This window comes from Argiope bruennichi, chromosome 9, assembly GCF_947563725.1.
Source record: "Argiope bruennichi chromosome 9, qqArgBrue1.1, whole genome shotgun sequence".
Classification (NCBI taxonomy): domain Eukaryota; kingdom Metazoa; phylum Arthropoda; class Arachnida; order Araneae; family Araneidae; genus Argiope; species Argiope bruennichi.
In genome coordinates this window covers 68,939,628-68,952,936 of record NC_079159.1, presented here as the reverse complement: position 1 = coordinate 68,952,936, position 13,309 = coordinate 68,939,628, and the positions used below count along the sequence as shown (strand labels likewise).

The window sequence follows — 13,309 nt, the reverse complement described above, 5'->3', positions numbered from 1 at the left end:
TGTCCTACCTTGTATTAAAATAACATTTTTTGTAGTATATTTGTTATTAAAACTAATTTTCACTAAATTATTTTATTTAATATTTATAGTCTTATTTTCAAATATTAGTAAATGGTGGAAACTTTTATTTTTTCGGAATTGACTGTTAATTTTCAAATTTATTTTCTGGAATGCCTTCATATTGATGTTCTTTTAATTTTATATACTTTCTTTACTTTTATAAAATTATCTGCATGCTTTTCTTCATTTGAAAAAAAAATTAGGTCATTACATTGAAGATATTTTATTCTTCTTATGATGGTATAAATTATGTTCTATCTAAAAATCAAAATTATTTCAGAGGAATAGTGTATGTTTTTTTAATCCCAAATATAAACTTTGAAACATATTTGTTAAATATTTGTAATCACTTAAAAAGGATGATTATATTCTTACATGTAAAAATTGAATTCATGTAGTATACTATTGCATTTACAATCTTTTTGGATCTGATGTAACTGTGTTAAATGTTCAAGTTGTTTATATTTTAATGGTCTTCACAGTTGAAGTAGTTATTTTCTTTTTATAAATGTTACACCAGTATTACTCTTGAGCATTTCTGTTTGAATGGTGAGATTGACATGAATCTATTATGGTATTATGCTTTTTCTTTTTTGTTTTTAACTGTGATAAGCCCCTACTATTAATTATTAATACAACAGCCCTTCTACTATTTAAATATGTTATTTATTGTATTTTTTTTAGTTAATGCTCTCATACAAAGCATAAATTGTGATAAATCTTTTCCCCACCATGCATGTTTTAATCTTATGTTAGTACACTTATTTCTGTTTTTGTTTTAAATGTACATTACAAAGTATTTTGCATGCCAATTATTTCCCAGTTCATGTTATATACATTTGTTTACTTTTTTTTTCCCTTCCAAGAAATAAAATTACAGAGATCTCTTTGGATTTTGTTTGATTATAATAAAAAATATTCTTTTCAAAAGTCAGTAGCCAATAGTAAACGAATAATTACAAATATTACTTAAGAGGCATTTTTAAATTTATGAATTCTCTTTTGTAAGAAAGCTTATATATAGAGCTAGCCAGAGCTACGTTAATGTGATATGTTTCATAATTTTTCACAATACAGTTCATTTTTAACTAATATAATTTTGTATTGCAATAATTGATAATTATAAAATCAGTTATTGAATTTTTTTACACATTATGCTCATTCCGAAAATGTAATAAAAATTTCTCAAGCTGAGAATAAGGAGTAATGCAACAATATGTGCCATCTACTTATTTAATAAAGTGTACATATATTAACAACAAAACCATGCTAACAAAAATTCAGTTGTTAGCATTATTGCATTTTAGTCAAAATTTGTCATTCAGAAAGGGAATCCTAATATTTAGTTTTTTTAAAAATCTAGGTTTAATTAATGAAAAAGTATTATGTACTGATCAACCTTTCATGCAGATATTAATTAAGAATACTTACTTTTAGAGTCCAGTATTCATTATCTTAATAATAAATATGCATTTTTCAATTTTTAGAATTGGGGAGAATTAATAAATGAATACTGATTTTTTTTTTTAGAGACTCAATCTTTCTTTGAGATGATAAAAGTATAAATTCATCTAAGAAACAAATATCATACAAATTAAATTTGTACTTATTTTATTAAGTTAAAAAAATATTCCATAAGTGCTTTTTATAATTTACTTGGTTTATAGGTAAATGATGAAAATGAATTAAGATAATATAGTAATGTGATTATAAATGTCAAAGTTTAAATTTTTATTCTGGTACCAGATTTGCATCGCAACCTCATCCAATCATGATAATTTTTTAATCTTGTATATTTACCTAATAAAGGTAAAAGAATTAAATGCTAGCTAACTAGTTTCTTTTTTAAAAATTATTATCTTTATTATTAATAATGTTTCAAGCCCACGTGGTATTCATAAAAATTGGGATATTATCAGATATACTCAACATATTAATTTTCATGAAATCCTTCTTGTGCTCTGGTAATTCAGAGAAAAATGGGTGGTATTTACAATAAAACATGTAATTATAACAAATCAAATTGACTGTTCTCTACAAAGTGTAAACAGGACATATACAATGAATATAAAATTTTTATATGTAAAAAAAAAATGACAAAGGCTTATTATACTTGAAATGAAAATATTTACAATTAAAATGTGTATCAATTATACCAAATGATTTTCAAAAATTGATGAAAGCTTGTTTATCTTTATTTAAAACTATTAACTGAACACTAAGAGCAGAATTCAGATGTGATTAATTTAAAATATTTTTTTTATAAAAGAATTAACATTGAAAATCATTCTATATGAGGATAGAGAATCTTTTTTCAGATTTGATGAACGTTTGAATATAAAATAGTCCAAAAAGACAAAATCATAATATTCCACATTTGAAATACCAGTATATTTCAAGATATATCAAATTAAATGTGAATGCATGAATTAGATGTGTGCTTTTGAATGTATGAGGTATAGAGCAAACCAGTTATTTTCTTTGAAATGAAGTTTTATATCTAAAAGAGTTAAATATCAATAGTAATATCCTCTGCATGTGCATCAGCATGACAACTTGTACTAAACATGTATCAAAAGATGGAAATGAATTGAGTATTAGTTTAATTATCATAAAACTTTCTTTTTAAAAATTCACATTCAAACTTTGCATCAAAGTATATGTGAACAATTTCTGCATTTTCCTTTTATTTTTATACATGATAGAAGTCCACAGTCATAAATACAAAATTAATGCAAATTTTAATTTTTGAAGCATAGTTGAAGCTTTGATTTGAAATCAGACAACAGAACTTTCAGTTAAATTATTTTTTTAAAAAAATGAATAAAGGTAACTATCAAAGACAAAAAAAAAAAATTTATTGGCATTTATCTGTTCCATAAGATTATATAAAAATCAAAGATATCTAAATAAAATTTGCACCATAATCATACATTTATATATATGTATCCTGATAAGACTGCACACTAACCTTTAAAGTATTTTGTACAATTTTTATATAAAGTAAATATTTTTAAAGGAACATAGGAAGAAAAATACACTGTTATGATACACATGTTAAATATATCTATTGTGCATTAAAGAGTTTGAAAACTGCAATTTTTTTGGACGGGAAATAAAACAAAGCATATATTTAAAACATAATTACAGTACAAATACTTTACATGACATGCAGTTAAAACAAATTTGCAAAATGTACAAACCATCAAATCCACCTTTGAAATATATTTTGTATTTAATACACTTATGAATTACATAACGGAAAATTCTTTAAAAGAAAATGGCACTTAAATTAATAATTTTGGACATATACTTCAGATTTATAATCAGTTTTGACTTTTGTCAAATTTGACTAAATTTACTTTCAATGACACCCTCAAGATTATTTCCAAGGAGATTAATAAACTAAAACTATAAAAATGGCCCTCATAGTAATTGCAGTATTTTTGTCCTTTCATATTTTAAAATATAATCACTCTTTTACTAATATAAAATAACATTGGTAAATAATTTTGGCAGAAAATACTGAAATTATTATTTAATGGTTTTATTAATACTGAAATTAGATTTAATGGTAAAACAAAATTTTAGATTTGCTTACATGTTGTTTAACATGATTTGTATTTAATACACGTCTTTTATCTGTCTCTTTTGTGTTAGATATAAATAATACCTGCATTTATTTTTTAACTTACTACAAATTCTTTTTTTTTTTCTTCTGAACTTATATTTGAGAATACTAAATTTCCACATTTTACAATTTTTATTATCATTATTCAAGTTGTCTTTGGATTCATAATAGCATATGTAGTAATTGAATTTTTCCCCTACAATATATTTTCAAAATAATATCTGACTTCGTTACATATTATGCCAATTTTATTGAAATTTTACTCTTTCAAGGGTGAATTAACAATGGAGGGAAGGCTGTGACAAAAATTTTCCAGTAACAGCATTATTGAATTAACTAATTAATAGACTTATTTTTTTTTTAACATTTTCAAATCATTCAATCAATTTCAAAAAAGATGAAGGGGGGGAGGGTAGAAATACATTTTTAATAGACAGTGGCAACTATTACATTCAAGGATTTGATTAAAAGACCAAGAACAATTGCAGTTGTAGTTCATGCTCATCAATAACAAAGAAATGTCATGTTTGAGTGAATAATAAATGAGTGCAAACACATGAAACAAAAAATATATTATTCAAATGTACTATAAAATTAGATATAGTATTAAAATTGAAATCAATACTTATATTTGTATCTAGGATTCAATTTATCTCAATATTTTATAATTAGTGATGAAAATTATAATTTTATTTTACATAAGAATTCAAAAAATAAAAAAAAATCCTGAAAACAGAGGGGGAAAAAAAAAGAAAAACAGTACCTGGACAATACAAAGTTATTTCAAATATGGTGTAAAATGAGTTTTTAAACTGAATCCAATTTTTCAAAACTATGCTACAATGGTAATAATAATAATAATAAAAAAGAAATTCTTTAACAATATTCAGCCAATTCTAACATGATAAGCTAAATAAAGTTTATTAATTACCTGCATTGTATTTTTGTCAAAAGTTAAAAAAAATAATAATAATCCTTCAGGTACATGTTTAAAGAATAAAATGTACCTTCACTTAATAATAATAATAAAAAAAAGGAAGAAGAAAGAAATTAAAATATTAAGGTTGCTTATTTTTTTGTACACAGCTATATTCATTTGTGAAAAAAAATGAATATAAACAAATCTTTTCAGCTTATGTTGCCTATAATACACACATTTTGTTTCCATCACATAAAATTTTTTGTAACTTCATAACTTACTTAGTTACTTCATAACTTCTATCAATTCATATTAACTTATATTTAAATTTTGAGCTAAGAGTAAAAAGGAAGAACTTTATAAAATATAAAAATTTGTTATAGAAACTGATTCCGAAATTCATGATAGATATTAACACTTATTCTTTATGAGAAATATTTTGCGTCATTTTGCCCAATAACAAAATTCTAAAAATACAAAAAAATAATTCAATTATCTTCCTTTAATACTATTGACACACAAGGAAATCTGTCAAAAATAATTTAACAAATCATTTTAATGAAAAAAGACAACTTTAAATGTAAATGCTCTTTGTTTATTAGAATTATCTTTTAACATTCGTAGGCAAGATAATACACATACCTTTTTTTTTTTTTTTGATAAACATTCAGTATTTGTGATGTTCTAAAAATAGCCAGTAAATCACACATGTGCATTTACACTTAGACAGATAGGAACAGTGCATTGTAAAAATATACAGAATAAAATCAGAATTTAAAAAAATTGAGCAAATAAGAGAAAAAAAAAAAAAAAAAACACATATACACATTTCAAATTAAATTACAATTTTACATATTAATGAATTTTTCAAATAAAAGCATTAAATAGTAATTATGACAGGAAATGAAATTACATTCTTTAACACACTTTTACATCATATTATTAATATGATCATTTTCCCATTGTGTTAATTTATTCACAGATACACATAACACAGATTTAAAAAATAAAGTTGAAAAACGTTTTTGCAGTAATTTTATTAACTGCCATTATTAATTAGTTTTCTTTGGTAAAAATCTAAGGTTCTTTTTTAATTATTAGTTACTCCGATTTAAAACATTTTTTAAAAATTTAATTTACAGTTCTAGGATAAAATAATACAGATTTAAAGGTTTGCTTTGATCAGTAATGCAGAAAGATCACATTTATAAACTATGCTCTTTGGTCTTGGAATAGTATTAAGTAACTCACATAAAATTCTTACAATGAATTATATGCTAAATATTTTGAACAATAAAATTACAACCTTAAATGGCATATCAATCTCAGAGGACAATTTATTTCAGTTTGCATCAATTATTAAGATGCATACTGCTAACAAAATAAATTTATTTCAGCTCAGACTGATCATATTGAGAGAAGGTAGAGGTGAGTATGAAAAATCAAATTGCCATATAATGCAATCATATGAGTATATTAATACTATCATAGAGGGATGGAAAACTACTTTTGATATAAAAAAAATAGATGATTCTTATAACTTATGGGTCAATGATTCAACACATGTTATAACTTTTCTTAAAAAAAATTAACTGACTAGGGGAAAAAGAAACTGACAATTTCTGTAATGCCCAATTCAAATAAAAAATGAAAAGGCCAGTGTCCAATATTTGGTATGAAAATAGTGTTACTTAATATGAAACCTTTGTTATTCATTCAAATGAATTTTTCTTTAAGTAGACATATCACTTTTATAAAACATAATATAAATGCATATCAGTGAAAAAGAAACAGTAATATGTCAAATTACACAATTAAAAAATTATCGGTAAATTAAACATTAATTTATAAGTTGAATTAATGATTTACTTAATTATTATATAAACCAGAGATTTTCAGATCTTTTAATTCATTAGCTTTAGCTAATTTTTTTTATTTTGCACATCTTAGAAAATAAAAAATATATATATATATAAATAAAAGTAAGTTTAAATAATGCTACTTGATTAAATAGATATTAAAAAATTTACAACAAATATTTAAAGATTCCGAATATTAATTATCATTATTAATTGTAATGATCTTTAAAAAATTCAGTTCCTGATATTTTTTATGCCTAAATTTTTGCTAATGTGGGATATCATAGCAATAATTTAAGAAAATTATTCAGGTTACTTAGAGTGATCATTTATTAATTTGGATTCTAACTTTCAAATACATTAGGAAAAAAAATATTAATTTTCAGACTTAAAAAAAAAAATGTTTTTCACAAATTGTGCAATAACTTTATCCTATATTCACAGTAAATATCAATAATATTAAAAAAAAAAAATCCATTAAAAAAAAACCTAAAATCAAATTTTTAAAATGAGAAAGCTTTTTAAATATTTAAAATCAGCTTTCACACAACTCTCCATCAGTTTTCACACAAATAGAATAAAATAAAAAATAATTGTTCAATATTCCAAAATGTTTCAGACACACTAAAAATTTTTATACTACAGTCAAAAGCTACTGTACTGCCAATTCTACAAATATTAAAGTAACTTGAACGTTGAAAATAATTGTTCAGATATTATGAGTGCAGATATAAAGTAGAAAAGAGAAAAGCAAATGCTACATTAAGAGATCAAAACACTTTAAAAACATTAAAATTAAGTATTATAAAATAGTGCTAGTGCATTTTTATGAACACATATTTCCCCTACCAGCTGCCAGAAAATATGAAGCATATTAAAATATGCTTTAAAATTCTTTTCAAAATTAATTAAAGCTCTTGTATGTATAGAAAAGCGAAAATTCTAAATGGCATCGCTTTCATCTGCAGGTAAAATTACTGACATCTGAATAGGTCTAAGTTCATTTTCAGTATTTCTGACAGCCAGCTGTAGAAGTTGTTCGATAGCAATATTTCGAGCATCACTCTCTTGCTGAAGTGCATCATTTTCCAACAGCAACTGCACAAGCTCTCCTGACACTGCTGCAAAATACAGAAAATAGAGTGTGAAAAATAGTGAAATCTTCATTAATAATAAGGAAAATATAATCAGTAAGTTCCATAAAAAATATTTGCGAACACATTTTTCTCACAAAATCAAATTCATTAATTTATTTTCTGAAGAGTGAGATTAAAAAGTTAAGATATTTTAGATTCCCCATGATATAATTCTTTTAGAGAAGAAGAGCTGAATTTATTGCACTCCATATTATCTTACAGTGTTCAAACCATTCAAGAGAGGAAAAAAGAATAAATAAGAACTCAAAGTATCAAAACAATTATTGTAATAACACACTATCCAAACTGAACACTGACAATGCAGATTAATAACAAATTACTGATGTCAGCACAATAAGTTAGGTGATACAATCATCAACAAATACAAAGTTCAAGAAGCTAAAAATGCTTTATAAATTAGAAATCTGTTAAACATTTTACAAATTTCATAATTGTTTTACTTAATTATTTAATTTACATAATTATTTATGTAATCTATCGTGTTACAAGAATTTTATGTGAAATAAGAAAACTATACTTTATCAAAATAAATTTAAAAAAAAGCTTTTACATGAATAGTTCAACGAATGTAAACTCGTTTTTGAGCATTACAAGTTTCACTACTATTTCTAAAAACATAAAAATTTATATATACTTCTGCGAGAGAACTTCTTATTTCAAATTTTAGATATTGAGCAATAATATCAAAAAGAGGCAATAAAAATTTCATAATTTTAATGTGTTTCCTGCTAACATATACATCTTTCAAATAAATATTTTACTTTCACTAATTTCATAGTCAAACAAAATATTTAAAAAGTATATTTTCTGCTTAAAAGAAATAAAATATTTCCTTTACAAATATAAGAGAAAAAAAAATATTAAGTTATCTAAACACATCATGTCATAGTTTAAAATTTTTTTTATCTATTGTAAACAAGGAATGGATGATGCAAGAACAATTTTCAGAGTGAGTAGCAAAATTTTATCTTAAAAAAATAAGCAATTTCAGATACAAAATAAGAATCAAAATAAATGTAGTAGTTAATTTGATTATCATATGTTATGATAAAATTTACAAAGATAGGCAAGAATCTATCCAATTTAATGTATGAACTTTTATATATGAATGTCATTAACAACTGAAGAATAATTTTCATTAACACACCAATTATAGAAAAATTATAGAAAAAAAAAAAATGTTAAGAATGTAAGTAAACAATTCTAGGACAATTTTTATTACCTAATCAAAGAAAGTGTTTTGCATTTTTATTGAAATTTTGATATCTAATTCTTCCAATTCAGTTTTCTGATTTTTTTGCCCCTTTTCCCAACAACATTAGATTAACAACAACTAAGAAATAACTCTGGCTTAGTTAGTAAATGTATTATCTTCAATTTCATTAATGTACTTTTTTAAAAGATATCTATTTAAGAAACCAAATTCAAAGTTTCTTCTTTTTGTTTTTGACAGCAGTTTTTTTTAGCCTTCTATTACTGCAAAAACAGATAATAGTTGGAATAGACTGTTCCAGTTTGATATTCTCAATTCTTTAAAAATGTTCACTGCTGTACTTTTATTTTTGTAAGTGTTCAAGCATTTAGTGTACTCCCTTTTGAAAATACACAACAAATTAAATAATAATTTTTCTGATATATTATAACAAATCTTTAAAACTTTTACACAAAAATTGCAATCATAAATTTTAAATAATTCATTAACAATAATGTTGAAATATAATAAAACAAATGTTCTATAAATCAATAACCATAAGCAGAAAAGCAACTGTTTGAGTATTTTAAATACAAACTTACAACATTTTTTTTTTCTATACCTAGGCAAGCAAAAGAAAAATCAAGTAAATGAAAGGAATATATCTTTCACTATACCATTCAATATTTTCAAAACAGAAGGAAAACTTTTTAAAGTTCATTTTTTAAAAAATCTTCAGAAAAAAATTATGAGTATGAATAATAAATAAACTTTTTTAAGGCTCTTATATAAGGTTAATAAGTAATTTGTAAAGACTTTTAATGCTGCTATACATCTTGATTTTTAGTAGATTAGTAGTATTTTAAATTTTATTATAAAACTGTATTACATTAGCGGATTATCTCATTAAAATTAAATTTTATAAAAGTAATATTTATTTATTTAGAAATTATATATTTATTATTATATAATATTTATATAATAACATTTATTTCAAAAATATTTATTTATTTAGAAATTATTAAAAGTACAATGTGTACCATTTTTTATTTAAATTTTTATAATAACAAAAAAACTTTGAAGATGTTTCCTGATAATTTAGTTGTTGACTAACTCATTTAAATAAAGCATAGAATATTGAAATGCATTTTTTTCCCAACATATTTATATAAGACATTCATAATATAAGCATTTTAAATAAAATAACAGTTAAAGTAAAATATTACAAAGAATAACTAACCTTCAACAGTGCGTGTTAAATCTTCAAACAGAATTTGTAATTCTTTCAATGAATACGAATTTACTGTAAAAGAAAAACAAGCAATTACATTTTACTCTTTTCCATTTTTACAAGCATTCATAGAAAAAATAGACAAATCTTTGAAGAAGATTTTAAGTGCATTAAATATTATATACGATGTAAATCAATGCAAATTGATTGTGTAATTCAAACACTTGAAAGAAATCTATAAAATTCGAATTATATATATAAAGGCATAGAGAAAATCAAAATTCATTTCTGTGAATTAACAACAGCTATATAAAAGAAATTTTTTTTGATATTTGCATATCAACTGCATGCCAGCAATTAATCATCAAAGATGTCAAGTTAATTAATCTATTATGTTTATTAAGAAATGCTGTTAAGGCAAAAATTCACCAATGGCATGCAGTTGATAAACAGATACTATTTTTTTTAAATAACAAAATTTATTAATGTTTTCTACAGGATAAATCGAAATTGAATTTAAAAATTATAGAACAACAAACACAGTCAAATATAATTTTTTTTTCATTATTTCCAGAAAACTAAATATGTTTAGTAAATAAATTTTTACTATTGTTTAATGATTTAAATATAGTTAAAAATGCAACAGCAACAATAGTTAAGAATATGAATGAAAAAATGGGTACTATGGACGATCCCCAGTTTATGTGGTGTTCTCAGATTATGCCAAGCTCCATTATTCATAATGCAACCATCTCAATGGTATATCTTGATAGCTTGGCAATAAAAACTGGGAGTTCATTAATATCCACAAATATTCAAAAATTAAAATTTATACTATTTACACTATTATTATTAAAAAAAAAATCACTTACATTCTGAAATGCTTTTCTTGGAATATTTTCTAAACTGAGCAGACTGATTGCATTTTGAAGATTCACTTGTAAAAGAATCTGTTATTTTTAAATTCACAAATTTGCTAGAAACAACAGAACTGTCTTTACAGCATTCATCATAATTGGAAAATTTTGCAAGTGAAACATCACTATTACTATTTTTGAAGACTTGAGTTCCAGTCTCAGTATTTCTGTCTATATCACAAGATTTGTAATTAGAAACTCCATTTAAAGCTTGGGGTATGCTAAGAGTATCCACAATGTCTGATAAATGTCTTTTTTCTTCTCTCTTAGAGTTTAGTGTTAAAATATCTTTCATGTCCAGAAGATATACTTTTGTTGGCTGGGCAGATTCTGAGGTTTCATCATGTGCTGGCATTCTGACACTTTCTTATACTTGCCTATAAGGAAGAAAACAATATATATCTAAAAAAGAAAACTAAAATTAACTATAAACTTTATATAACAATAATAAATCTCATGCAATAAATAACAAGGAAAATATTTTTTTTTAACCTTTGTCACAAATTTTAGAATAAAGTAACAAACTAACATAAGATAAAAAAAAAAAAGGAAATAATAAGGATTTAAATTAGATTATAATATATATACATATAATGAGCAAAATTTACTAAAATAATTATTATATATCAGGCTAATTAATCACATAAACTCAAATAAATAATGAAACATTTTAAATAATCCCTGAATATACATTTTAATTTTTTTTTTTTTTTTTTTTATTACTTGCTATCTTAAAATATTTGCAGTTAAATAAAAAAGAAATGTACAGAGAGATCCGTTTTTAATGAAAGTGAATTATTAGAAGAAATCTATTTATATACATCAATAAAGTTCATGTCAGATGGAGAAAAATGAATATTCTTTACATTATGAGTTGAATGAATTAAAAAGAAATTCTCAACATAAATAAGCAAACTTCCTTTTCTCTTTATGATTTTAAAAGTAATATAATTACATGAAAAAAGTTTATAATTTAAAGCAAAATATGTAAATAAATTTAGGTTGATATCAATATTCAACTCGCATAAATTTTAGCAGTAAATTTCAGTTTTATTTCTTAAATAATGATAACAATAAAGATTTTTAATTTTATATAATAAATTAATATAAAATTTTCAGTACATGACTGACAGAATTATAACAAAAACTTAAAAACACTGTCTAAGATAATTAACTTCTTATAATCAGTACAAAATTATGATATTTATAAAGTTCTATGACATAAACAAAAGACATTCTCACAAAATAAAATCTCAGTATCTTGGAATTAGTGTTATCAGAGGAAAAACAGTTTTATCTTTTGATGAAGTTTCAAGAACATGCAAGTGCTTCTATTTACAATGATAACTATACAGTTCATTTCACCATTTTCATTCATTAACACAAACAATAAACAAAATGTAAGAAGTAAATCTACAATATTAAGTCAAGTTATATATAAGACAGTTTAAAGATAAATATTTTTCATAGAGATAAATTTATGCTTCCTTCAAAGTTACTTTCTGCATACTGTTTATAGAAATATATAAATTTCTAACAAATTAAAAACTTTTTGAATAAATCATTTGTACTTTATGAATACAACACAAAAACTAAAATCCTTTTGGAACTGCTTAAATTCATAAGCTGCCCTTGCGAAGATCTTCTACATTTTCAAAACATTTTTCGATAAATTCTAAATTTCGCAGTGAAATCCAACTTTTAAATAATAATACGGTTAATGATGTGCAATTAGATAAAATCAGTAATTCAGAAACTTAAATGTCAGACATACATTACCCATAGTGCTAAAAAAATAAAAATAATATTATTATACTTAATTAATGCAAAAATATTAAGATATATTTAATACTACATACGAGCTAAACGTCATGAAACTGAATCAAAATTACTTCAGTATCAAAAATTTATATAAAATATCTTATTCATACAAGTTTTAAAGATGATAATTTTTAACTACCCTTCTTTTCAGAGAAAAAAAGAAATAAAGAAAAAAATAATAATACCTTTAGAGAAGTATTTAAATTTTAATGATTACAAAACATATTTTAAGAGTAATGATGTTAAATTTACACACTATCTTGAGAAACAGCTGTTCTAAAAATACTTATAGATTACTTAATCTAAAAGATCTTTCTTTGAAATAGGGAATTCAAGCGTTAATATATTTACATTTGTGTCATACAGGTTATCCCATGTCGTCATTCAAAAGAGTAAATAATAAGGCATTCCCAATGAAACACTGGACAATTTTGCAAATATCAACAACAGATTTCCACTTGATGGAATTTCGGGAACAGTCGTTCGATTCCTATTCAAAAGTTATAATCGATATATTAGAAT

The 13,309-nt window shown here is 23.3% G+C and overlaps 1 protein-coding gene across 4 annotated transcripts; it reads right to left on the bottom strand.

Moving 5' to 3' along the window:
- Positions 1–6,625: 6,625 nt before the first annotated feature.
- LOC129985352 (uncharacterized) lies at positions 6,626–13,273 on the bottom strand. 4 transcript variants are annotated; one of them, XM_056095350.1, is made up of 4 exons: positions 12,973–13,083; positions 10,922–11,343; positions 10,059–10,121; positions 6,626–7,590 (listed from the first exon to the last, which is right to left on the bottom strand). In XM_056095350.1, exons 2-4 carry the CDS (start codon positions 11,319–11,321, stop codon positions 7,412–7,414), a joined length of 642 nt encoding a protein of 213 aa, XP_055951325.1. In that variant the 5' UTR covers positions 11,322–11,343; positions 12,973–13,083; the 3' UTR covers positions 6,626–7,411. The 4 variants fall into 4 exon arrangements, with proteins under 4 accessions (XP_055951325.1, XP_055951326.1, XP_055951324.1 ...); XM_056095351.1 differs by lacking the exon at positions 12,973–13,083 and adding an exon at positions 12,089–12,188; XM_056095349.1 differs by lacking the exon at positions 12,973–13,083 and adding an exon at positions 13,139–13,266 and having other exon boundaries at positions 6,627–7,590; positions 10,922–11,368.
- Positions 13,274–13,309: the final 36 nt, after the last annotated feature.

Bases quoted from the DNA above. Each gene is read 5' to 3' on its own strand.
- LOC129985352 (XM_056095348.1), bottom strand. From the start codon at position 11,321: ATGCCAGCACATGATGAAACCTCAGAATCTGCCCAGCCAACAAAAGTA. The intron at 10,122-10,921 runs GTAAGTGATTTT...TTTCTTTTACAG, and splicing joins CAAGAAAAGCATTTCAGAAT to TAAATTCGTATTCATTGAAA. The intron at 7,591-10,058 runs GTTAGTTATTCT...TGTATTTTGCAG, and splicing joins TTTAACACGCACTGTTGAAG to CAGTGTCAGGAGAGCTTGTG.